The sequence below is a fragment of the Leuresthes tenuis genome, unplaced genomic scaffold (assembly GCF_036924035.1).
Source record: "Leuresthes tenuis unplaced genomic scaffold, fLeuTen1.0.hap1 SCAF_18, whole genome shotgun sequence".
In the NCBI taxonomy this organism is placed as follows: domain Eukaryota; kingdom Metazoa; phylum Chordata; class Actinopteri; order Atheriniformes; family Atherinopsidae; genus Leuresthes; species Leuresthes tenuis.
In genome coordinates this window covers 22972685-22999005 of record NW_027325372.1, presented here as the reverse complement: position 1 = coordinate 22999005, position 26321 = coordinate 22972685, and the positions used below count along the sequence as shown (strand labels likewise).

Genomic DNA, 26321 nt, shown 5'->3' with positions numbered 1-26321 from the left:
ATGTGAATAACTATTTAAAGGTATTCACACTTATCCTTAGCCACTGGTGCTGTTGGAACAGGAAGGGGCCATTCCCAAACTCTTTCCACAAAGTTGGGAGCATTAAATTGTCCAAAATCTCTTGGTATGCTGAAGTATTCAGAGTTCCTTTCACTGGAACTAAGGGGCCAAGCCCAGCTCCTGGAAAAACAACCCCACCCCATAATCCCCCCTCCACCAAACTTTACACTTGGCACGGTGCAGTCAGACAAGTACCGTTCTCCTGGCAACCACCAAACCCAGACTCGTTCATCAGATTGCAAGATGGAGAAGCGTGATTCGTCACTCCAGAGAGCGTGCTTTACACCACTGCATCCGACACTTTGCATTGCACTTGGTGCTGTATGGCTTGAATATAGCTGCTCAGCCATGGAAACTCATTCTATGAAGCTCTCTACGCACTGTTCTTTAGCTAATCTGAAGGTAACATGAAATTTGGAGGTCTGTAGCGACTGACTCTGCAGAAAGTTGGCAGCCTCTACGCACTATGTGCCTCAGAATCTGCTGACCCTGCTCTGTCATTTTACATGACCTACCACTTTGTGGCTGAGTTGCTGTCATTCCCAATCACTTCCACTTTGTTATAATACTATTGACAGTTGACTGTGGAATATTTAGTAGCGAGGAAATTTCACGACTGGACTTCTTGTACAGGTGGCATCCTATCACAGTACCACGCTAGAATACACTGAGCTCCTAAGAGTGATCCATTCTTTCACAAATGTTTGTAGAAGCAGTCAACATGCCTAGGTGCTTGAATTTATACACCTGTGGCCATGGAAGTGATTGGAACACCTGAATTCAATTATTTGGATGGTTGAGTGAATACTTTTGGCAATATAGTGTATGTATATATACACGTACATACATACATACATATACACACACACATAGTCTTCACATACTGCGCAAAAGTTTTAGGCAGGTGTGAAAAATGCTCTAAACTGAGAATGCTTTCAAAAATGAAAGTGTCAATAGTTTATTTCCATCAATTAACAAAATGCAGTGAATAAACAGGAGAAATCTAAATCAAATCCATATATGGTGTGACCACCCTTTGCCTTCAAATTAGCATAAATTCTGCTAAGTACAATTGCACACAGTTATTGAGGGAACTCGGCAGGTTTGTTGTTTTAAATGTCTTGAAGAACTATTTTATGATTTTCTGTGGATGAGCTCTTCCTCAAATTCTTCTGTCTCTTCATGTAATCCCAGACCGATTCGATGATGTTGAGATCAGGGCTCTGTGGGAGCCATGCCATTACTTCCCCTTCACTGTGTCTATGATCCGTAACGTTGCCTGTTTCTTTGAGCTTCTTCTAAAGACCTCGAACAGCACATCTTGAAACCACTGATTTGAAATCTTTGTGTAGGAAAGACCTTGTTGATGTAGTATAACTACCTTGTGTCTTGTTGCTGTGCTCAGTCTTGCCATGGCATGTAACCTATAACATGAAATCGTCTTTCATCACCTCACCATGGTAGCAGAGTTTAGCTGTTTTCACCTAGTTTTAAGCCTCCTACACAGCTGTTTTTGTTTCAGTTAATGACTGTGTTTCAACCTACATATGAAATTGATGATCATTACCATCTGTTTGGTATAATTGGTTGAACATACAACTGACTATAATCTCTCCCTGACTTTGTGCAAATGTTCTTCTAAGAATTGATGCTGGTTTGAAGGCAAAGGGTAGTAACACCAAAGATTGATTTGATTTACTGTTTTTGTGTTCACTCACTTTACAATTTGTAAATTGATCAAAATAAAAATATATAATTTTATTTTTGAAAGCATTCTTACTTTACAGGATTTTTTCACACCTGCCTAAAACTTTAGCACAGTACTGTTAGTCATTTTTGTGCAAGATCGTATACCAGTGTTGGCTAACTACGGCTGAAGTTTTTACTTTATTGCGTCAAAATGTAGTGATCACTGTGACTGTAAAACTAGAAGTTTGTTAGCCTGTTCACTTTTTCAAACTTCCTGGCACACCCTGTCTCTCCAAAATTGAGGCAAATTTCAGAGGGGAAAGAGGGGAAGGCGGAGTTTTGTATACCCATCAGAAATTAGAATGGCTCTCATAGGAATGATTTTAGTTGACTCACATATGAACACATATGCTCGATTACATTATCCATAATGAGCCACTGGTTATAATAGACCGGGTAAGGTCATCACAGAAAAATATACAACTTTGTTGAATTATATTGCATCGACAAAAGAGTGGATCTTCTTAAGCTTTCACGAGGCTAATCTTATTGCTAATAAAACTTTTGATTTCCAAAAGAGAAATTGTTTTACTTCTTTCAAAGACTCACGTCAAGACACTCAAAGCTGAAGGTTGTGTTTAATGGCGCACGATTAATGTGATCTGATGAAGAACTTTTTCAGATAAAGACATGGTGAGTTTATCTAATCATGGCTTCATCTTATCACCTAATCAAATTCTAATTTATGGACTATTTATAGGAATTTCTGAATAGAAAAATATACTGAAATGTATTCAGTAATAATGCCACCACTGTAAAATAGAATGGCAGAATGAACATGCTTGGGCTCTGTGGTTAAGAAGTTTATCTGTTCTCAGGACAAGACCAGAATGAGTTTTGGAGTTCTCAATTTTTAATAATAATACGATTTAAGTAAAATATTTGGAAAGCTTTGGAAAACTACAAACATTTGAATGAAAAATATTTAATACAAAGTCTTTCAGTTAGATACCCTTAAACTAATCAGTTTTACTTACTGTCTGATATAATAAATGCCAGTGTCATCAGTGAATCATTCTGCACCTGGTGCCTGTAGTCTCAGTCCCAGTGGACAGATCAATCAGGGAGGCTATTTTTCTAGTCTTTCCCCTCACTCAGCCTGCAGCCTCCAGCAGGGAGTGTGTGCGTTCTTATTCGACCCCACTGGTAGGTTCAGCCAGAGGCTAAGGGTTCAAGAGCCACCACAGCCACACATTTTTCTCTGCCTTCTCCTTAGCATGGCTGTGCATGCTTGTCTGTCAACAGCCTTTATGTCTCTAATGGAGCTTTATGTGTATGTTAACATGCAGAGAAGTTTACTCAAAGTTTAGTCACGCAGAAAATGGAAACTGCACCTGAAATAACTAATGCAGGTATATAATAACCATTACCCAACCCAACATAACCCAATAACCATTCCCACACACTCATATGCATGTATACATGCAGACACACACAGTGAGGGGTGTAATGAATCTACATTTATGTGTCCCATCTGTCTCCAGGTGGCCACACATCCTCTTAGAAGCAGTCATGAGTTTCAAATAGGCAGCTGGACTGAAATGTTGCCCTGCCTCTCCTCAGTCAAGCACCACCCAGCCGTAACAAATGCTCAAATAGCAAAGATAATTTTTTTCTACAAGTTTGTTAAAGTGTGCTGCACCACCTGGTGAAGACTAATACACATTGCTTTCTCGATCTGTTAGTTATACCTCTTCATCACCACCTATCGTGTTTCATTTATTGCAAGTTTGATACTGTGTGGCCTCTTTGTGGTGAAAAAGGAGGAGGAAGTTGTCATTGTATCAATATCAATAGGTCACACTTATGTAACAATGATGCATTTGTTACCACATGTAAGCCACTAACAATGAAAGTCAATAAATTCAGTAATTTTGTCACACATACACACACATATATATATATGATATTGATAGTTATTCTCTTGATCTGAATTATTTTGCAGTGTTGGTATGAAAGCAACAAATGCTAGTAAACAATGCAACAGCAATTGACCAAGCCAAAGATGTACACCTTGTAAGTTGTAGTAATGCATGTGTACCAGCAATTACTGCTTAAAAAAATTCTGTATGTATTAGTAATTAAATAATTGTACTTGGAGACCAACGACTTCATAAGAAACAAGCTGATAATGCAATGTTAACTACAATGCAATGTTACCACCAAGCGTGGTAAAAAGTGTACATTGTAGCAAATGAGAGTGAGGAGTGGACCATGTGTGCCAAAAATACATCTTACTGTCATAAGATGAGGTGGAGAGGAATGTTGAAGTCCCAAGCGCGAAGTTACCAGGAAGGAGGCAAGGTGATGGGGTTTTTATTACACTCCCACTTATGTAAAATAACTACACAAGAGATAAAGTGAATTTCAACCTTTGCAAAGGGGGAGAGCTGTCTCAGCTGCGGTACACAGATGTGAGTCCAAGCCACTCCGACTCTCCACCTGCAGCAGCTTTGTTTTTATTGAGCAGGGGAAAGAGAAGGGGTTACAAGAAGTTCATAAGGATGTGCAAAGGTTCCTATTGTCTCTTCATGTCAGATAAGGATGTGCAAAGTTTTCTGTTTTCTTTTTTTTTTTTTTTTTTTTTCCCCTTGTCCTGTTCAGCATTATGGCAGCAGAATTGTAGTCTGAATACCTTTGATGCCAAACACATTTGCTTTGCCAAGGGAAGTTTTATAAATGTAAAGCTCCCCTTGATGCCCATTTATTTATTTTTGTTTACAATATATAACATGTAATAGAACTGAACCGGACCGGGGGACAAGGAAAGAAGAAGAGGAAAGAAGAGGAAATAGAACAAAAATAGAAACAAAAACCAGACAACCAGCTGCTACACCTGTAAAAAACAAAACAGACAACAATCCATGGCCTCTGAGGGGAATACAGCCTTAGCGCCACCAGGAGCACCTGAAAGCAGACAAGCAGAGAAAAAACAAACACACAAACAAACAAAAACAAGCACAACAAGCGGTAATTGCATACAACACAGCTGTGAATATAGATGACCTGAGACAACATGATAATACATCAACTGCTTAGCGAGCATGCTACTGGGCTAATGAATGTGTGTGTGTGTGTGTGTGTGTGAGAACATGCAACACCCATGGCACAGGACCTACATGGTAACCGTGCTTAGTTATGAGTGTATAAGTGTACAGGGCCACAATCCACAGCCCCCCCCCAGCAATCAGAAGCAGGCAGAGAGGGCCACAAGACCCAGGCCACCAGCAGCCCCCACGGAGCACAGAACCCAGGAAGCCCACCGCAGGGACAACCACGCATCCACCCAGAAGACTGCAGAGGAAGCCCCCGGACAGAGCCCCCATAAGAATAGGGCAGAGGCCCTCAGAGAGCCCGGGGCAACAGCCCACCGACCCCGCCAGGCCCCAGCCGCCTGACATGGGCCGTGCACTGGACCCGGGCCCCGGGAGCCCGAGCGCCCCCAAACCCCCCGGCAGAGGCCCCACCCAATACCCAGGAGGGCCAAGTGCCCCAGACAGCCACGCAGTGGGTCAGCGCCTGCCCCAGCGCCCCTGGCCAAGTGCCCTGGGAGTCAAGACGTGCCCACAGGTGGGTGAAGTCGCGAGCAGCGGGGAGAGACAACGCCGCCCCCCCATCGGGAGAAGCACAGGCAGGCCAGGCCAGGCGACAGCAAGTCCCAGATCCAGGCCCAATCATTACCACACACACTTTCACGTCCCATACATCCACACGTCCTCCCTCCATCAACTCTGCTGGGGTGTAGTGCAGCGGGCACACCAGGGGGCCAGCAGCCCCCCAGCCACCACAGACCCCGAACCAGCAGAACAATTAATTAATCCTCTTGGCCCCTCCCGCCCCGAGCAGCAACCAGGAAGCAGGGGTGTGGGAAGAAGACCCCTCCCCTCACCCTTCTGGCTCTTCAATATTTTCTAATAGTGAGCGATTAAAATTGAGGGGCAGCCAAACTTGTAGAACTCGGAGCGCGGCCCTCTGGGCAGCCTACATACCCAAAGAGCCCCGCCCACCAGATGCCACTCAGTGTAACCACCCCCCAAGACCTAATGTGTGTGTGTGAGTGTGTGTTTGATAAGTAGTAATGTCTAAGGTGTAATTAAAACAGGGGCGGGGAACTGCAGAGTGCAACCAAAGGGGACCACCTACGTGGCCCCATCCACTACACCCCACCGAACACACACGCCCCCAAAACCCTTCATGTGTGAGTGTGTGCTGTGTACAGGAGCCAGAAGGGAGAGGGGTATGGGGATATACACCGGGGGAGCTACTCTCCCCCGGAGAGGGCAGCCAGGGACTGGCTGCAATAGACATCCCCGCTACCTGGGAGCCAACACAGGGCAGGAGGGGCTGATGTCCACCAGGCTCGGGGCCTGCAGCGACCATATTGCGGGAGCTACTGTACCCCCAGAAGGTACCCATCCCGCCCCACCCCACCCCGGAGGACCTCTACAAAAAACAAACAAACAAACCACCCGGTCACACCAGTCGCAGCAGCCCGGGCCTGAGACCCACCATCACCCAGGCCCCCCCCAACAGGGGAAAAGCCCCCCCCCCCCCCCCCCCCCCCCCCCAACAGGGGAAAAGCACCGCGCCCCCCCCACCGCATGCCCCAACACCCTGAAAAAAAAACAACCATCTGCGGACACCTTGGAGGTCCCAGAGCAACAAGCCCGGCACCAGGACCTGCACCAACCCACCCATACTGTGGCGCGTCCAGGACAACCCAGCCCCCCCAGGCACAGGCAGGGCCCCCCCCCCGGGCGCAAGGCAGCGCCCAGCCACCAGGGCCCAGGCCCAGCACCACCACCCACGCCGGAGCGGCCCGGCCACCCGGCATAGAGCCAGCAGCCACCACCCCAAGGCCTCTAAGGGTGCCTGCCCCACACCGCAAGACAGTCCCACCCGCAAGCCCCCAAAACTGCCCTCCAAGCCCGACACACAGTCCCCCCCAGCAATGACCAACCCGGTCCCCACGACCCGAGAGACCACCAGACGCCCGAAGCCACACAGCCCCCCCCAGCACACACCCAACCGCCCAGAGCGACGGGACAGCAACCCACCACCACCACTATGTGATAAAGCTAATCAGAGGGGACCAGAGAGAATTAAATTCAGCCAATTGATGTTTTGAGGAGGCAGACATTGTTTCCATGCTAATATAATCTAAAAGAAAATTTCTAAACTGGTTAATACACAGATTGTTCTTTGCTTTCCAGTTCATGAGAATAGTTTTCTTTGCGATACATAACACTGTGAGAACCATGTGTGCTGAGTTAATTTCCATGTTGATGTTGTCTAAGTCACCCAGTATGCACAGTGTGGGGCATGCAGGGATGCTACACTTTAGCCATGTTGATAGGTCCGCACAGACTTCAAGCCAGAACTTCTGGACAGGCGCACAGAACCACAAAGCGTGTGCATAATCATCAGGTGTGTTATCTGTGCAATGTGAGCAGATGTTTGAGTGTGTTAGACCCATCCTGAACATCCTTTGTCCTGTATAGTGTGTTCTATGAAGGATTTTGTATTGTATGAGCTGTAAATTAGAATTCTGAGTCATTCTGAAGGTGTTCAAACATATTTGTGGCCAGAAGCTATGACTAGAACTGATGGATAAATCTGCCTCCCATTTTGAGGATGGAAGAGACATTGTGTCATCTATTTTAGACAATAATTTATATATTTTTGATAGTAGTTTTGGGGTGCAGATGCTTAGAAATTCTGCTACCCTAATCGGGAGTTGTAAGTCTGGTTGGTGGAGGATATATTTCTTTGTTATTATAGACTTAAGTTGTTGATATTCTAGGAATTTATTGCTGCCTATCTCGTGTTGTGATATGAGCTCATCAAATGAAATAAAATTTCCATTTTGGATTATATGTTCCAGATGTTTGATTCCTTTGATCTTCCACAGAGTAAAGTTTAGCATTTTTTTGTTTTGCAGTATCAGGATTGTTCCAGATGGGTGTAAGCTTACATGGGACAATTGAAGACTTTGTTATTTTAAGAAATTCCCACCAGGCTGTCAGAGAGGTGCTGATGTTAATGCTTTTGAAACATTTGTGATGTTTTACGTTTTGACTAATAAGTGGCAGGTCAGAGATTTCCAGATTATCACACAATGCTTGTTCTACATTTATCCATGGCTCATCTATTGGGCTAGGTTTAAACCATTTTGATATATACTGTAACCTATTGGCTAAGGAATAGTGCTGAAAATTAGGTAAATATAATCTACCACAGTCCTTGGTCTTCTGTAGGGTTTTTAAACTAAAGCGTGGTGGTTTGTTTTTCCACAGAAATTTGGAGATGCAAGAATCTAGTGACTTAAACCAAGTAGCAGATGGTTTTATGGGGATCATTGAGAACAAATAATTAACTTTTGGTAGTATCATCATTTTAATGGTTGTAACTCTCCCCATAAGTGATATAGGTAAGGACTTCCAACGAGAGAGATCGTTGATTGAACAGCCTTAGGTACATCATCAAAGCCTTTCTACTGTATTTTATCAATCAGGTCTGACAAATAAGGACATATACCGTACATATGGATAAGAAAACATATGTTCCACATTTTTCTTATAACAATCTTCAGTCCAGCTCACTAACTGTATTATTATTTCATTATACTGTATAAATGTGTGCAGATGCACAGAAAGTGTTTTCTCCCACCTCCCCAGTAGATTTTTTTTTAATAGTCAGACCACTTGCATGCTGTTTCATCTGGTCAATTTGTCGGTTGCATTTTGCAAGCTTTTTCTGCTCAATCTCTTCTCACAACAGAGTAAAACTTTTTCAGCAATTGAAGCAATGAAATTCCTTGACTTCAATGAAAGCCATTGTCTGTCCTTGTTAATAAAATCACGTTATTGAAAGCGTGCAGAAATAACATGGCTGACTCTCCCTACTAAAGATGTTTACTCTCAGAAAAATACCACTTGAAAGTTGGACCAGTACGCTTCTCTAAATTCTATTAAAGTAGTAGTCTGTTACACTATTATGTCAGCTTTATGCAAACCTGCTTAACGATTCTGCAGAAGTTTAAAGTATTGGATACTGTTGCTGTTTCAGAAAAACTTCCAGAGACTTCTCCTTGCTGCCTAAACCTTTCTAAAAGCCAATTAAGAGTGAGAATTGATAGACTCAAAAAACATCTAATTCTTATTAACCTTGGTACTCATCATAATTTTCAATTATTTTTTCCTGAGGTAATATCTATCTCACAAGCAGCAGTATATGCGCCACAGACTTTGAAATCTTCCCTCAAGCCACTGCTACTGCCGAAAGCAAAGCTGCAAATTTGGCATGTGCAAAAAATCACACAGGATGAATACATATGAAGATTAGATTAACCCACCAGGGGGTTTCATCTCGGGACAAAAGTCCAGTAATTATAAGAGCTTGTTCCTTACCATCTGTAATTGAGTTTACTCTGAAGTACGGAAGAATGTAATCTGATCAGCAGAGATGCTGAAGAGACAACTCTGTTTTCTGTATGCAGGCAGGTTGCGTTTGTGTGGACAAAGCTCTGTATTTGTTTTTATTTAGTGCCTCTCATCACACCTCTCAGCCTCTTTCACTTGCTAACTCTGTTTTTAACCAAAGGGTTATATATATATACATTCTGAATATATTTTCTATTTGTCCCTAGCATAATTTTTGGAAACTGTTCACATAACTTTTAAAAAGTTTTTTTTTTAATTTTTTTTTTTTTTAAATACCATGGTATGTGGTATCAGTTATATGGAAAATATGTGTAGTTCTGATTTGCCCCGACATTATTTAAAATTTTTTTAAGAAAAACTAAGAAAATAATTGGTTTGAGTTACAAAAACAATACCCATTTCCTCCTCATCTGAGCTGTAAAGTTGTTCAACATACTTGGCTGTTAATATGTGAAAACCATCTCCTATTGTGACAGAAACTGTTGTGATAGAAACAATGCAAAATATGGCTGCTGGCATAGCTGTGCAAACAAACATGAATGCGAACAATGCAGGGGTTAAAATAACCAAACTGTGCTGTTTTTGGCCACTGCTTTAATGGACATAAAAACAAAGTGGCCTACTTATGATTACACATTATCTGAACAGTAACAGATTGTTGACGTTTATGTTGTTACCGCCATAGCATTTTCATGTAGAAATATTTTTATTGCAGCCCAGCGTACTACTCAGACAGCAAGGAAACATCGAATTAAAGTTTAATTTTGGTTAACTCCGTCAGTACCGGTCGTCAATCAATTTCCACCGGTTGAATCAACATTCATGTTGTCATCGTCATCGACGTCTTCGATTGAAAATTAAACGTTTATTCAGTTTAGATTTCACAATGTTGGATGTTGAACCTGTTATATATATCTGCCGGAGCACAATGCAGCGTCACTGCACAGAGCAGACCGTGCGGGACAGGAAGTCGTGTGCAGAAACAAAATAAAACATCCGGTTAATTTTCAAAATAATAATAGTAATAAATCATTTTGTGTGGTAACTTGCCCTTACTTCATGAGTCACCATAACGGTCCTTCAAAAAGCCTCAGAATGCCCCATTTTTACCTCAAAATTTCAAAAACTCTGCGCCACCCTTAAGGTTTTTTAAGATTTCTGACACATCTGAAAATCATAAGATAACTCATAAATCATAAATGGCGTATTGTTTTCATTTCTATCTATTTAGTAATTGACCGTGTTTATATTCTTCACTAAAGGGTAAACATATATCAAATGAAGAGTGCATATTTGAGGCATATGAATAAGGAATGATTCAAATAAATATAGTAAAATATACAATTCATTCATTATAGCCTATTAGTGTGTCTATTTAGAACACATCTACATTGATATAATGTTATTTTTGAGGATTTATTTCTATCTTTTTTACTTGCTGGCAATTTAAGACCTCAAAATGTAGCTACTATAAGTTGCAGTAGTAGTTAAACTGATTTTCAGCATTTGTATATGTTATCCCTCTGTCCCAGGACAGTTCATTCCTTTTTATTCCTAATCCTTGATAAAATTCATTCTGCAGGTTTACAATGGGACTCATTTGCAAATAATTTAGGATGAGGGTGATGTTCTCTTATAACAAACAAAACAAATAAGCCTATTCAAAAGTCATAATGATGTTGTTTTTGCTCCTTAAGACTCTGAAAATGGCCAGATTTAAATAATGAAATAAAAAAAATTTTGATAAAAAAAAATAGTAGCGGAGCATGCCCCCGAACCCACCTAGAACTTCTGACTCAGTATTTTTTGGGGCCTGCGTATGACCCTGATTCAAAGACACAATTTTCAACTCTGTCCTCCACCACAATGGGTGCCCATGGGTCAGATGTTCATGCAAGCAGATATGCCCTATGAATATGTTTAAAGGATACAAAACCTCTCATAGTCTTGACAGAAACTGTATGTGAAGTATAAAATTATATTTGTGAAGGCTTTGTTGTGAAAAGAGCATATCATAGCTAACCATAATGGTTTTCTAACCCTAAGTAAGTAATTTTATAGTCTAAACCCAATCAGGATGTGGCAAAAGAATTTTAGTAAAATGTTGTCAAGTTATTTACCTAACTGAGAAGTGAAAAAACTGTCATATGCTGGTCTTGTGAAGTCGTATGGTTCAAACCGCTGCATAAGATGGAAATAGATAGATTTAGCAGTTTGAGAATGTAAGTTTCACCTTAACTATACAATGTGATGTAAGCAATCACTCAAATTGTCTTCTCATACACTAGGCAAATTTACAGTCATGCTCAATAGAATTTAAAAGACAAATGAGGAAAAAAATAATAAAATAAACTGAAAGAATAGAAATACAAAAATAACATTTAAAAAAGAAAAAAAAGAAAAAAAGATGTCTACAATCTACTCAATAGATTGTATTAAAAAAATGTTTTTGCTTTTTTGGCATTTATCTTTATATTGCACTTTCTCCCTGTGTATTTGTGGGGGGGGGGGGGGGGGGGGGGGGTAGAAAATGGATGGATGGATATTTATATATTTCATTCCTTTATTCATTCTTATTTGTGTTTATATTTCCATTTAGAATATTTGATAATATTTGCATTATATTATTTGCTGCTGTGTATGTTCTCTCATTATTTTACAGATTTATTCTATTTTGTGGCACTCCTAACATTCAATTCATAGAGAAACAAGGCTTATTTTGTCGTTTAACCACAAATAAACTGTAGCTTCATATTTAACATGCACAGAAGTTTGCAGCACACACAGCTGTAAAGTTTGAGAGTTGAGCTGTAAAGTTCAGGTCCCATCAACGCATTTAATTTGTTTAAGTAATTCTTTTTTAAATTACATTTTTGCATTCAGTCACTGATTTTCATCACTATGAATTCAAAGTTTTTTGTTCCATCACTATTTCACCTATATAGCTATATATCAACTATATCACCTGGACATCTCGACCCAACCACTACATAGACTGCTTTTATGATTAAATATCAACATAAATATGCAGCTTCCCAAAATGAAATAAAATTTAAAAAAAGAAAAAACACCTACCCTAACACTTATATACATTTTACAATTTGTTAGTTTGTTAGCTTACTGTAACTATTCTTGAACCAGAACAAAAGCATGTTAACACCTGCTTCTGGTAGCTCAGTCAATATGCCTGCACCTTGCTACACACTGAGGTGTACTAGAAAATGTAGTTTTATGCATAAAATCACATGTGGAATTAGTATGTCTCTTTATCTGGAGAAAACAGCTATGATGAACAAGTTTTAACTCATGTTTTGTCCAGGTTTAAAATGCAAATGCCTTTTTTGAGTTTGAGATGCCTGACTGAAATATTTCGTCATTTAAGAACAAGTCTCTTTATCTTCATCCTCTTGTTTGCATTCCCTGCAGCCATTGAAACACAGAGCACCAGTTCTGAGGAGCTTGTCCCCAGCCCACCATCCCCACCGCCCCCTCCCAGAATCTACAAACCCTGCTTCGTCTGCCAGGACAAATCCTCCGGATACCATTATGGTGTCAGTGCGTGTGAGGGCTGCAAGGTAGGATTCTGGTACACAAAGAGAATTTCACACAACCGCCTTAATTTTGAAGGGTGGAATGGAGAGCTTTGGATTTCCTTTTCTTCTTTTTTTTAAATTTTCAAACCAATTTTAAGTTCTCCCCATTCATATAGTTTCCACAAATTATTCTACTTGGATGTATTTAATTCTAAACTAAAACTTGCAAGATATATTGATGCATTTCATATTAGCTTATTGTAATTTCAACTGTATTAGTATTTATGTATATATGCCTGCCATTACATAACTGCAATATAGTAATACAAATACATATTTGAGTCAGGTGTGAAAATGATTGACTGATAGAAAATTGCACTTTCACATCCAAAACTTTTCAAGTCCACTTCTTTTACTGTTCATCAATTGTTTTGAGTTTTCAAAAGCTGGATGGAGCCACATAAGAAACCTGTGACCTCACATTAATGTGAAAAATAAAATCCACGTTTGTCACAGTTTGTGTGTAGTGGTGGAGGACACAAATGCAGACTGAAAGGATAAAGTAGTACATTTTTATTAAACAAAACCAAAGGCATCCCCCCCAAAAAAACAAAACAAAACAAAAAAAACAGGGAGAGGCTTGGAACAAGACTGAACGGGAAAACAACAACAATCATCTGGAAAATGAAAACAGAAAGCCATACTTTTCAAACCATTTTAAACCTGGACAAACCATGAGTGAATAATATGTGGTTTACCACAGCAGTTGGGTAAACAGAGGAAGTGAAACTGAACACACAAAAATACTTACCAATTAAGACTGAAAGTGACAAAGCCACAATTGCATCCAAAACTACAGATCATGACAGTAATTCAACCATGTTTTTTCTGTCAAAAGAATGGCACTTTTTCAATTATGTCATTACAGCTGCTACATCTACAATGGTTTATTGGCTACAATTACATGACTGATTAATTGTCACACTCTCTCCCAATATCCACATTATGGTAGTGGATGGAAATGTGCAATTATTTGTATTTTTTGTTGCCAATTTGGACTGCATGGTGATGTGGTAGTTAGCATTGTCGCCTCACAGCAAGAGGGTTCCTGATTCGAATCCCATCTAGGGCCTGTCTTTGTTGAGTTATCCCTGTGTATACGTTGGTTTCTCTGAGTACTCCTGCTTACTCCCACTATCCAAAAACATGGATGTTAGGTTCATCAGTGATTCTAAATTGACCTCAGGAGTGTGACTGCATCGTTTGTCTCTGTGTGGAACCTGTAATGGACTGGCAACCCGTCCGAGGTGTATTCCACCTTTTTCCCAATGGCAGCTGGGATAGGCTCCAGTCCCCCTGCGACCTTGAACTGGCAAATAAAAAAGCAAAACAAAATAACTGAACCCAACTCTTGACAACAGAATAAAGAATGAGGTAAGTTTGATAACGTGAGAAAATAGAAGTGTAGCAGGATGAAAAGCCGAAACACCTGGAAATGAGGTTGAAGGAAAAGCTCATCCTTGAAAGATCATTCATGAATCAACTTAAATAACTTGAAGCTTCATAGCTGAAACAAAAAACAGAGCCAGTCTGGTGTCATTACTGGTTTTCATTTTATTCTGTAATATTTGACAACAGTGTGCTCAAACTTCCTCATTCAGGTTTAACACAATGATTTCCTGATTTCCATCTTCAAATATTGATTTTGGAATTGGCCTGAGTAATTCAAAGTCACATTTTTAATAAAAATGTGGGGGGTGCTCCGGGAATATGGAGTGCCGGACCCCTTGATAGGGGCTGTTCGGTGTATGACTGGTGTCAGAGTTTTGTCCGCATTGCTGGCAGTAAGTTGGACGTGTTTCCGGAGAGGGTTGGACTCCGTCAGGGATGCCCTTTATTTCTAGATGCTGCCAGGGCATTGAGGGGGTCCAATTTGGTGATTTCAGAATTGGGTCTCAGCTTTTTGCGGATGATGTGGTTCTGTTAGCGTCGTTGGGCAGTGACCTTCAGCTCTCACTGGAGCGGTTCGCAGCTGAGTGTGAAGCGGCTGGGATGAGAATCAGCCCCTTCAAATCCGAGACCATGGTCCTCAGCCGGAAAAGGGTGGAATGCCCTCTCCGGGTTGGGAATGAGATCCTTCCCCAAGTGGAGGAGTTCAAGTATCTCAGGTTCTTGTTCACGAGTGAGGGACGAATGGAGCGGGAGATTGACAGGTGGAGTCTCTTCTTCCTTTGTTGTTCTTAAGCCGAGTCATAGATACATCAGTGAACAACAGTGCGATCTACTGGATGGTGCTTTGTGAATCACAAGCTATTTGTTTGTAGATCTGTGTAAATTTGCGGAAAGAATGTCTCAAAAATACGAACATGTGATTGGTGATCTACAAATGCTGTGTCACGATTCACAAACAGAATTTTCGATTTTACAAATGGCTTTTTGTTTTACAAATAGAAAATGATATATTTACAAATACACATATATTTGTAAAAACCAACACACAAGTTACAAATAGGAAATTTGTATTTGTGGATAGCAAAGCACATGTGCAACTCAAGACATATTTGTAGATCACCCTCTGTGCATTTGCAGTTATCTTTTAGACAAATTTAAGCCCATACTCCTGGACGCCTCCCTGGTGAGGTTTTCCGGGCACATACCACTGGGAGGAGACCCTGGAGAAGACCCAGAACACGTTGGAGAGACTATGTCTCTCGGCTAGCCTGGGAATGCCTCAGGGTGCCCCCGAAAGAGCTGGAGGAAGTGGCTGGGGACAGGGATGTCTGGGTTTCTCTGCTCAAGCTGCTGCCCCCACGACCCGATCCCCGGACAAGCGGTAGATGGATGGATGGATGGATGGATGGATGGATGGACAGACGGATAGATGAATGGATTTTTAATCAATACAAATCATTTTATATTTATAAGTCAAAATTAATGTAACTCTGTGCGAAGCAGAGTTGTATAAGGACAAAAAAACAGTCCAGTTCAACCTGTTTTCTTTCTTACTTCTGTGAAAGGCTTGCTGTATAGATGTGTAGTCCTGTACAAAATTCATATAAGTTACAGAGCTTAAAAAGATAATTGACAGAGTAATAACTGGCTGTATAAAAACAGAAGTTCATAAGTAAGAGTTCCTGATACTTAAAAATGTTTTAAGATGTGCTGGTTAAGAGGCATAAATATAATATGTACAGTGTGATAAATAAGATTATTTACAGTTAAAAGGTTCATATAAAAGTCTTATTGAGTTCATCTGAGAGAGAAAAGGAGAAGTTGTGTTTATGTGTAACTTAATCTGTTACCTGTCATATGTCATTCATCTGATTCCTGTTTTGCTATTTGTTGTGCATTTACTCACGAGCGAATCAGTAACGTCACCCGGTAAGGGGCGGGACTAGTGGCACAAGTGCGGGAAGATTGAGCACGCAGAGAGAATGAGACAGACGCTAATGAACGGAGAGTTAACTGAGGAGGCATAGTAGAGTGGGAAGCATTTAAAAGTTTGGTCGTGAAGGTCGACTACTCGTTGTCCTGATTTTAAACTTTGGTGTAACCTACAAGAGGTGAATATGATTGTGTTTGCCTGTATTGTGTGCTATAGCGAACTGTTATAGTTAAGAGACTGATGTGTAATGTGATTAGCGACATGCTAGTTATGCAGTAGCATTCGGTGCTAATGGCCCGCATATCGAAGGTTTAGCACTGTGACATGTCTGAAGCTAAAGCAAAGCTAATACTAATTCAAAAAGATATAGTGTTTGATAATGTGGCTCAATTTGAATATGTTTTAAGGAGACTGACGTTAGGGAAAGCGAGAGAGACTGTTTCCAACTGATGGCCCTGCTGTTTTGTCCCGTCCAGTCCTGCTGTGTTGTGTTTTCTTCCTTTGTGACTGCTGCCGCCATTTCCGTTGCCGTAGAGAGACCAATATCCCTCATTCCCTTCTGCCCTTACTAATCTAACGCTGGACTCGCGAGTACTGTCATTTCATGCACGTGCTTTTATTTTATACTCAGTTCTGAGTGAATCGGCCATTCTAGTTTTCAGGCCCCACCGCACCCAAGCAACGAACAGGCCTGCAACGGGTTGGGTTTTTTCCTTCTTTTCATTTCAGACAAGTTTTCAAGATAGATTTGCTTTTGAGAAAGTAAAAGTGTTTATTTGCTTGTACGTTTATTCTGGAAACTTTTGTTTCCTACCATCGAATAAGCCTGTGGTTTTATTTATATTTTTACACAAAGGTACAACTTTTATGTCATATTGTAAATAAATATTTGTGAATATGTTTGCATAAAAAGTGGTCATTATTAAAGTAGGTAATATTATTGAAAGTACACATTTACAAAGTAATCTATAGAACACTGTTGTATTTCCCTACAACGAGCCCAGGCCCAGTCTCATTGTATTAACCACTCCAGTTCTATTTTAACTACATGGGACCTGGGTTACAGATGCTTGGCTTTAATTATTCTGTTTTTGCAGAACTTTATGTGCAGCATAAAAAAACAAAAGTATGCAATGAAATCTGATTGAGTTTTCTTTTTGGCTGAGCTGCTCTCTCAATACATGACAGTTTCTCAACTCAGTCTCTGACTGATATCCTCAAATGTTCTACTTTTAGAAATTCTTTCCAACATCTGCCCTGCCCTTGTCTGTCTTTTCCCAATTCGAGCAGCTGTTGCTAGGCAACTGCTCATGCCTGCCTGCACATATATACACAGATATATAAACAACATTCAGTGAAGGGGCTGCTCAGAGTGGATCGTTAGTCTATTTTAGTGAGACAGTAGAGATAAGTAAAGCTTAGGCAGTAGATTCACATGTAAATATGTACGGGACTCAGTGGAATCAATAATGGATCACAGTGAGGATTTTCAGACAACATGTTCGGCATTTGTTGCAGACAGGCTCTATTCTGCCATCCAGGGTGATGTAGTTTTCTCTTACGCAGTCAGACTGAGATGTAATGTCCACCCCCCGCCCCACCTCTATAATTGAAGCTGTGGAATTCCAGGAATCCTTTGGAATTTTTGCCCTAGACAGAGGTGTTGATCAGCTCACTCACCAGGCTCTGGGTCAAACTGAGTTCTCTGTAGACTCCAATTTCCCACCATGACCCAACAAGAGCCTGTTGTGACATGTGGCTTATCTTTGTATAGGAGAAGAAAAATATCTCTATTGTCCTCATTGTGGTGTGTGTAAACAGTTAAATAGCTGAGACACATAGCACACATAAGTGAAGAATCATGATCACATAAATGGATCTTACATACATGAGTGTGGGAGTGAGCTGTAGAGAATTACAGATGAATAAACAAGTTTATGATAAACGGAGTAAAATCACCATAAAAATTTTTCTAAGAACACAAACAATTTAGAATTTCTTCTGTTTCATTCCTTTTGAATAGATCAAGTCAAGACAGAAAGACCACTGATATTTGTGACATTCTGATTCAAGAAGATTTCAAGCAGCCAGTTATAATTTTTTTTTCTATGTCGTGTTTCTGACTCCATGGCAAAGCCATTGTTGTCTGCAGTGCAAAGGGGCAAGGCCTCTCCACTGGACAGAGGCAACCAAGCATGTTGTACAGCTGTAGGCATTTAGACAACAAGAAGAGATTTTCACTCCTCAGTGAATGTGCCAATTAGAGCCAGAAACAGACTCAAAGACAGAGATAGAGAGTGTATGGGCTTGGTGGGCTCTGTAGAGTAGCACTTGTTCAAGAAAACTCTGCCTCAAAATAAGACCAGTCCTCGCTGTGTAAATAAGTGTTTAACTAATGAGTGTCCAAACATTTCTTGGTTTTCCTAAACCCTTAGGCTTACAGTAACACATTATTCATGTGAACTTATTACTGTGAAGTTTGACAACGGTTTATCTTACAACTTACTACAGGCAGGCAACAGATAAAAAGCAACTGATTATTGATTTAAGTTGATTATTCAACTTAAACTTACATTTTTTCAGTGAATACATTTTTATTAAAAAGGTCACTTGCTTGTCCAATTACTTATCTATTTTCTTAATTTTTTATTTTACTAATTAATAAGTAAAATGTATAATTTATCATTTATGAAATGCATTACATTTAACAGAATGTCATTTTGTCAGAATATATCAGACTTGGTAATTTATTTAAATGAGCTAATGAATTAAATGCACTATATAAACCTTATGCTTTTAGCCTATCTTTGTCTATTGCTGGCTATGTTGCTGGTTAACTAAAGCCTCTCTCCTGGCTGTTTGTTAATATTGCTAATTACAGAAAGCTGCTATTTTTTACTGACAACTGATAAAAAAGTTATTTCTTTACAGAAAATCTTTTTATATTTGCCCTCATTTTGCATTAATGATGAACACTTTATCAGACCCATCCCCAGCAGTCAGGGGGACTGCTGGTGATGTAACGCTAATGTGTCTCCAAACCACACTGCTGGGGATGTAATGCTAATGTGTCTCCAAACCACCCTGTTCCTCTACCAACCTCCTCAACACCCATAACCAGCAGTCAAGGGGATACAGTCAAACCTGTTGAAAAAGTGGTTGAACTAGTTGGCTCCCTCTGTGTCCCCCTCCTGTGATTATTTTCATCCCCTCCCAGACCTCTTTTGAGTTGTTTTGTTGAAGTTTCTGCTCCACCTGTCTGCTGTAGGACTCTATGGCCTCCCACAGACGGATCTTTAGTTCCTTCTGGGCCTGCTTCAGCCCCTCTTGTTGTCCATTTCTGAATGCCCTCTTTTTTCTGTTGAGGATATCCTTGATGTCGCTCGTGATCCAGGGCTTGTTATTTGGGAAGCAGCGCACGGTGTTAACAGGGAGCACTGTGTCCCTCCAGAAGTTCACATAGTCCATAATGCAGTGTGTGACTCCCTCAATGTCCTCACCATGTGCCTGCTGTAGTACCCTCCAGTCAGTGGACTCAATTAGTCCCTCAGAGCCTCCTCTGCCTCAGCACTGTACAGTGGCTGTAGGAACACCAGGTTGTGATCCGACTTTCCCGGTGGGAGGAGGGGGATGGCTGAGTATGCCTCCTTAGATACAGGAGGTCTATCGTCCTGTTCAGAAACAAACTGGTGGAAATCCTGAAGTGTATTGTCCAGTATAACGTGGTTAAAGTCTCCAGAGACAAGAATCAAGGCCTCAGGGTGCTGGGTTTGCAGCCTCGACACGACGGAGTGAATGACGTTCTCAAATTCACTCCTTTTCTCAGTTTGTTAATCTGGTTTAGTGGCATCTCTTTAACTGTAAACACTGTTTTTGTTTTTATTTCACTAATTTATTCAATGTTTATTGTTTAATATTTATCTGCAGGGTTAGAATTTTCTAATAGTATTAATATATTGTTCAGCTGTACAGCTCTTTATGGAGGTTGGTGTGGGTATGGCCTATAAGAAGCAGGTGGAGGCTGTGATTGCATGGCAGGAGGAGGAGGAGAAGCCTGCTGAGACAGTTGTTATAATTGGCTTTGTTCTTAGACATTATGTATTCTAATTCTGTATTTTACTAAATAATCTATGTTCCTAGCTGGTACTTTTCCACTCTGCTCATACTGCACAATAGATGACCTTAAATGGTCCAAGACCTTAGAATGACATAGCAAGATGAAACAACTGGGTCAGACAAAACATCTCTATTGGAGTAGATAGGTCTGGTACATTAGAAACACGCGGGGTTCCCCTTACCCTATCTGTACGTTGTTTTGGATAAAAGCGTCTGCCAAATGCATAAACATAAACAGATAAAAAGCAAACTACTGAAAGTAATATATAAAATTCTTCTTTCTTCTGTCTTCTCTGTTTTAAAACACAATGCATTTATACTAGCATATATATGCACTGTGTTTAAATTAACCTGTTGCTCATGTCTTTCTTCTCTGTTTTGGCAGAGGCATATGAAGCATGCCTATAAGGAGTATTTTTGCAAATTGTTGTGGTTTTGAGATCTCCTGCTGACTAACACATACAGTGCTAAAAATAAATCCTCCTTGGTGTAAAAATTAATTATGCAGGAATTTATAAAAGTGATAACAAGCCTGCATCAGCATATTACTGCTTCTGTACATACAAAAATAGTAATATTCAAAACTCTGTCCTATACGAGAGATTGCTGGCCATCAGTTTATATTTACCAATAAATCGACACATTTTGGTATTTTTTCCTACAGTTAACACGCAAAGGACAAATGGCGGCACACAAAAGTGTTTGAATATGCCTTGCAAGGCATAAAGCTGTAAATAAAACATTGTTTTTAATATAGGAAGTGACATCAGTGTATTATTTTTGTATTTTAGAATTTAGAGTCGACCAGAGACCAAAAGAACAGTGTTCTCTAGCAGATTCTGCTAGACCCCGCCAGGTAAGCCTACGGCTGCTCAGGAAGGCATCATGAGTCCATACACCAAGTTTGGTGTTTGAGATGAACTCGTCTTCATCCAGGGATTCCAATGGTACCTCATTTGTGCAATTTGAACTAACGGCTCCAAAGTTATGAGCAAAATGCAGTTTTTCTACTTATAGCGCCCCCTCTGGGTGGAAGTTCACCACACTTGTTGGGCCTCTGAAAGACTTGGTCATGAGTCTGTGTTATAAGTTTGATGTCAAAAGATCAAATGGTTGCTGAGATATGGCCTCACGTTCTGTTTGGCACGTCATCGCTGAGTTTGATTGGCTGCTACGGGCAAACGGAAGCGAATTAAAAAATACCAGGTGATAGCTCTTATGAGGCTTGGTCTGAAGATTCTATGTGTCAAGTCCCGTGGAAATCAGTCAATCTGGGTGACCTGTAATGCTTTTTGAAGGTTTTTGATATAATTCAAAATGGCGGACAATCCAAGATGGCGGGAATGACGTCATAGGAGTGGTTGACCTCGGCTATATCCAACGATACCTCATTTGTGAAATTTGGACAAATGGGTCCAAAGATATGAGCAAAAATGCATTTTTGCTAAATATAGCGCCCCCTATAGGTCAAAGGTCACCAAAATATTTCTGCCTCTTAGGGATCGAATCTTGAGTCTGTTTTAGAAGTTTGATGTCAAAAGATCAACCGGTTGCTGAGATATGGCCTCACGTCCTTTTTGGCGTAGTCGCCGTCAACTTTGATTGGTTGTATTGGGTGAACAAAGTCAAAATTGAAGAAAATTGGTCCAAAGATACTCTGTGCCAATTTTCATGAGAATCGGTCAAAATTTGTGACCTGTGAAAATTTTTTAAGGTTTTCAACAAAATCCAAGATGGCGGAAAATCTAGTCAGACGGAAAATGACGTCATTTTGACGTCATGCGTTGGACTCGTCATGATCCAAGGATTCCAACGATACCTTGTTTTTTAAATTTGGACCAATGAGTCAAAAGTTATTTAGCTGAATGTGCTTCAAACTTTGACGTGTTGGTGGCGCTAGAGAGTTTAGATTTTGGGCACGAAAATTCTTGAGTTTTCTAATGGGATGGTCCTAAAAACGTGCCAAATTTCACAACTTTTTACCATACGGTTCTATGGGCTGCCATAGACTTCAATTGCAGTGGAAAGTAGATCAATCATAATAGGAAAAACAGCTAAAACAATAGGTGTCTGCAGCTACGCTGCTAGACCCCTAATTAGACAAAGAAACCTGTAAATCATGTCCACAAAGCAGACGAAGGCTATGAGAAGAAAAGAAAGCCTTTACAGGTGGTGGTTTCATACTTGTAATTTAAAAAAAAAAAACTATGGAGGTGAAGTTGAATTGAAAAAGGACTTTCTAAAAGAACTGTTCGTGTGATTGATCAAAAATTGAATAATAGAAAAAAAGATGTTTGGTAAAACGTTGTAGAACGTAGTCATGATGCATTGTTCTACTACAGCTACACCTTGATAAATATGTAGTTAAAGGATAAGTGATGTGATGAAAATATTTCCTGCATCCTCACCACAACAGTCTGCATCAGAAGTTATTTTTTATGATTATAAGAATGATGATAAGAATGATGATAATCTATTGAACACTTTTTGAAGTTTTCATAAACAACAAAGATTGGCAGGCCGAATAATTTGATTAATAACAAATATAAATGGTTGAAAAAAGGCACAGTTTAAAAGTTATTTTTCAAAAAATTCCTAAAGAAGATACTTAGTGGACCAAAATGATTGGCCCTGAGTGATGACCACTCATTAATGTAAAAACAGAATAGTAAAACTTTGAAATCAATCATCAATCATAGCACAAGCAGCCAGTAATGTGGTCACTTTTCAAGCCTAAATTCTCTTGATGCTTGTTTCAGCTGTAGTCTTTGGTGGCTTCACCTATTTCTACCAGAATTGAGTACTTTCCCATGTTGGAGCCTGAAAGAGATAAAAGCAATGATTAACTTTTCTTAGTCTACATTGGAAAAAGATGACATGAGCTTGGTTACATGTAGTTGTCTTAGTTATTCGAATAGGGCCTTAAAATCGGAAACCCACTTTTGTTATATATTTTTATTTTTATCATATGTAATTATTATAAGGGAGACAAACAACAACCATAACGTTTGACTACATATTGCTCTAGGTAAGTGTAAAAGTCTGTTTTCCACAGTGATTGTATTCCTTTTTTTAAAATCGATGCACAACAGTTTAGAAAATTATGTCCTAATATTCATTTGCATAAGCTCTGGAATGTCCAGAAGGAAAGATGGCTTGATTCTGACAGCTCCTATAGGACGTAGACAAAACCTTTTACTTGAATTACTTGAACACTTATCCCCGTTCTCTCCTCTTCTTGTTGGGTCCTGAAACATTGACACAGTGGGATTAGTTTGATGGAACTGGTTTGACAAGCGAAAGACCACAATCTCTGTGAATAAAAACACAATTCTGAATGCTTACATTGGTAAAGAAACTCTTCTCTCGCTGAACCTCCAGCCCCCTCTACTCTTTTTCTCACCTCAAACTCACATGCAGGGATGGAATGTTGGAGGAGACTTTTCTACTGACTTGATGGACTGTAAATACATTGCATGTACAAAATTGATTTGAAACACACGTGTCCAAAGAAATGACTTTCAGAGTGTTCACTGACCAATTTCATTATATTTAGAAAATGTAAATAAATTAGACATTCGATGCCAACAACAACAACAGAGACACACATATCATTGTGTGACACAATTCTTTCTTTTAATATTTGTTTATAATTTGGGAACTAAGGATAATAATTGTTGAAGTCTTACATACAATTTTCTTTTTCATGATGCGCTATATATTTTCGATAGGAGGCAGATCTGTACTCCTGGCAGGCGCGTAAGTTAAGCACTTGCTTTGTCTATGAAGCCATACTGATGGAAGTCGTGCAGAAAAGGGTCTGGCGTCATGCTGAAATAACCACGCACCTTCCAGGGAAAGATATTGCCTTAATGGTTGCATATGTCTCTCCAACATTTCAGTGTACACGATTGCCGCTATGGAACCTTCACACTTATGACACTGATGCCCCCCCCGTACCATTGCAGATGCTGGCTTTTGCCACTTTTTGTGATAACAGCCAGGATGGTCATTCTCATCTTTGGCACTTAAAACACAATGCATTTATACTAGCATATATATGCACTGTGTTTAAATTAACCTGTTGCTCATGTCTTTCTTCTCTGTTTTGGCAGAGGCATATGAAGCATGAAACACTCCTATATTATTAGGAGTATTTTTGCAAATTGTTGTGGTTTTGAGATCTCCTGCTGACTAACACATACAGTGCTAAAAATGCATCCTCCTTGGTGTAACAATTAATTATGCAGGAATTTATAAAAGTGATAACAAGCCTGCATCAGCATATTACTGCTTCTGTACATACAAAAATATAATATATGTAGTGATAAATCTGTTTGTTGGTATTATAAATCTGCCCTGGGGTTCAGTCTACAATCTGAACATTTGATCAGAAGTTTGTCATATGACGACTTATTGTTGACCCATTCACAGCAGCTTTCCTGTACCATGTGCTGCTGTTGCAGGGTGCTGATGAAGAGTTTAGTTTAGCTTTAGTTTACTGCAGAGATAGACAGCAAAATGAGGACATCTGCTGAGATCTTTTTCTTCCTGTCATTATAATCCATACAGCTTCCCTTGATTCTAACATACTTCTCATAATGTGATTTGTCAGCCCTGGACAACATAAAAGCCTGAGCGCTAATAGTGAGAGAAAAATCAAATGGACATAGTCAGTGTGGCAAATATATTATTGTTGTATTGTAGCTTCCCTCTCCTCTCTCTGCATTGCAGTCTCTGATCAACTGATGAGTCTTCTTGATTTCTTTTTCAGTCATAAGCAAATAGTCATTTAAAGGGTTTTATTAGCACAGAAAAACATTTAGAGGCCATAAAATAGGCCAACTAAACTCTACTCCAGCTGTGATTCTGAACTGAATACAATCAAACTACTTAAAGCAATAAAGATAAAGGAGCATGTATAGTCAAGGGGCTGATATGGATCTCTCAGGACCTTGAGCAATTTTTAACATTTCTTCTGGCATCAGAAATAAACATTCAGGTCAGCAGCTCAATAGTTAGATAGCTTTAACTACAGTGTTATAATGAACAGACTAAGTTAAGAGGAAGATTAAAGCAAGACTTAATAGTGCAAAATTAAACATAGGTGAGTCTATCAGAAACTTTGGACAGAACAAAGTTAGGGGATTATTTCCACTCATTTAGTTAAGTTTTACATGCATTTTTTTTTCTAGTTTCTTCTTTTTCAATGGTGGCTGACAAACAGCTTTAAGCTGCATATCTTCCACTTTATAGATTGGAGTGTGTTACAGGTTTTGAAACACTATCATGGTAGGTGTTATTTTACTGCCTTGTACTAATGTTTACCGTGATTATTTATTTCCATGTGATTTAGAAAATAAGACTTTTTTCAATGAATATCTTTAGTTCTTTGCCTTCTTTAGCACTGCTGCATTTTGTTGCTATGAATACTATTTCAGTGTTTGATTCACAAAACAGTGCTGCTCTGTATTTGGGTCGGGTTCACAAGACTTTTGTCATAAGATCTGGTGATCAGGAATCCAGCAGCTTTGGGATTAGTATAAATTGTGCACTGTATATGAATATATAAATATATTACAAAGAAATGATAAATTCACTATGCTAAAAAAAAATAATAATCAATCCTTTCTATGACCCGACTCCACAAGAAAACATGTCATATGTACCCATCCATCCATTTTCAGTACCTGCTCAATCTGTTGGTCAGGTCATGGGGAGGCTGGTGCCTATCCCAGTGGTCATCAGGCAAGGTACACCCAGGGCCATACAGAGACAAATGAGAGAAACAACCATGCATGCTCACTCCTAAGGACAGTTTTATAGTCACCAATTAACCCAACATGCATGTTTTTAAATGGTGGGAGGAAGCCAGAGTACCCAGAGAGAACCCACGCATACACGGGGAGAACATGCAAACTCCACACAGAAAGGCCCCAGATGGGCATTGAATCTGGGCCCTCTTGCTGTGAGTCGACCACCACACCACCGTGCAGCCCTGTAATATGTATCATTTCTTCAAATATCTAAAACACA

The 26321-nt window shown here is 39.9% G+C and overlaps 2 protein-coding genes across 2 annotated transcripts in view; one reads left to right on the top strand and one right to left on the bottom strand.

Annotated features, from left to right (window-relative positions):
• Positions 1-26321, bottom strand: part of top2b (DNA topoisomerase II beta) — a 505727-nt gene that overhangs the window by 307775 nt on the left and 171631 nt on the right. The gene's annotated exons all lie outside the window — the stretch shown is intronic.
• Positions 1-26321, top strand: part of LOC140275173 (retinoic acid receptor beta-like) — a 155934-nt gene that overhangs the window by 16709 nt on the left and 112904 nt on the right. Inside the window, exon 2 of the mRNA XM_072370584.1 lies at positions 12678-12826. Within this exon, the coding sequence (XP_072226685.1) occupies positions 12678-12826 (149 nt within the window). The remainder of the gene's footprint in view (positions 1-12677; positions 12827-26321) is intronic.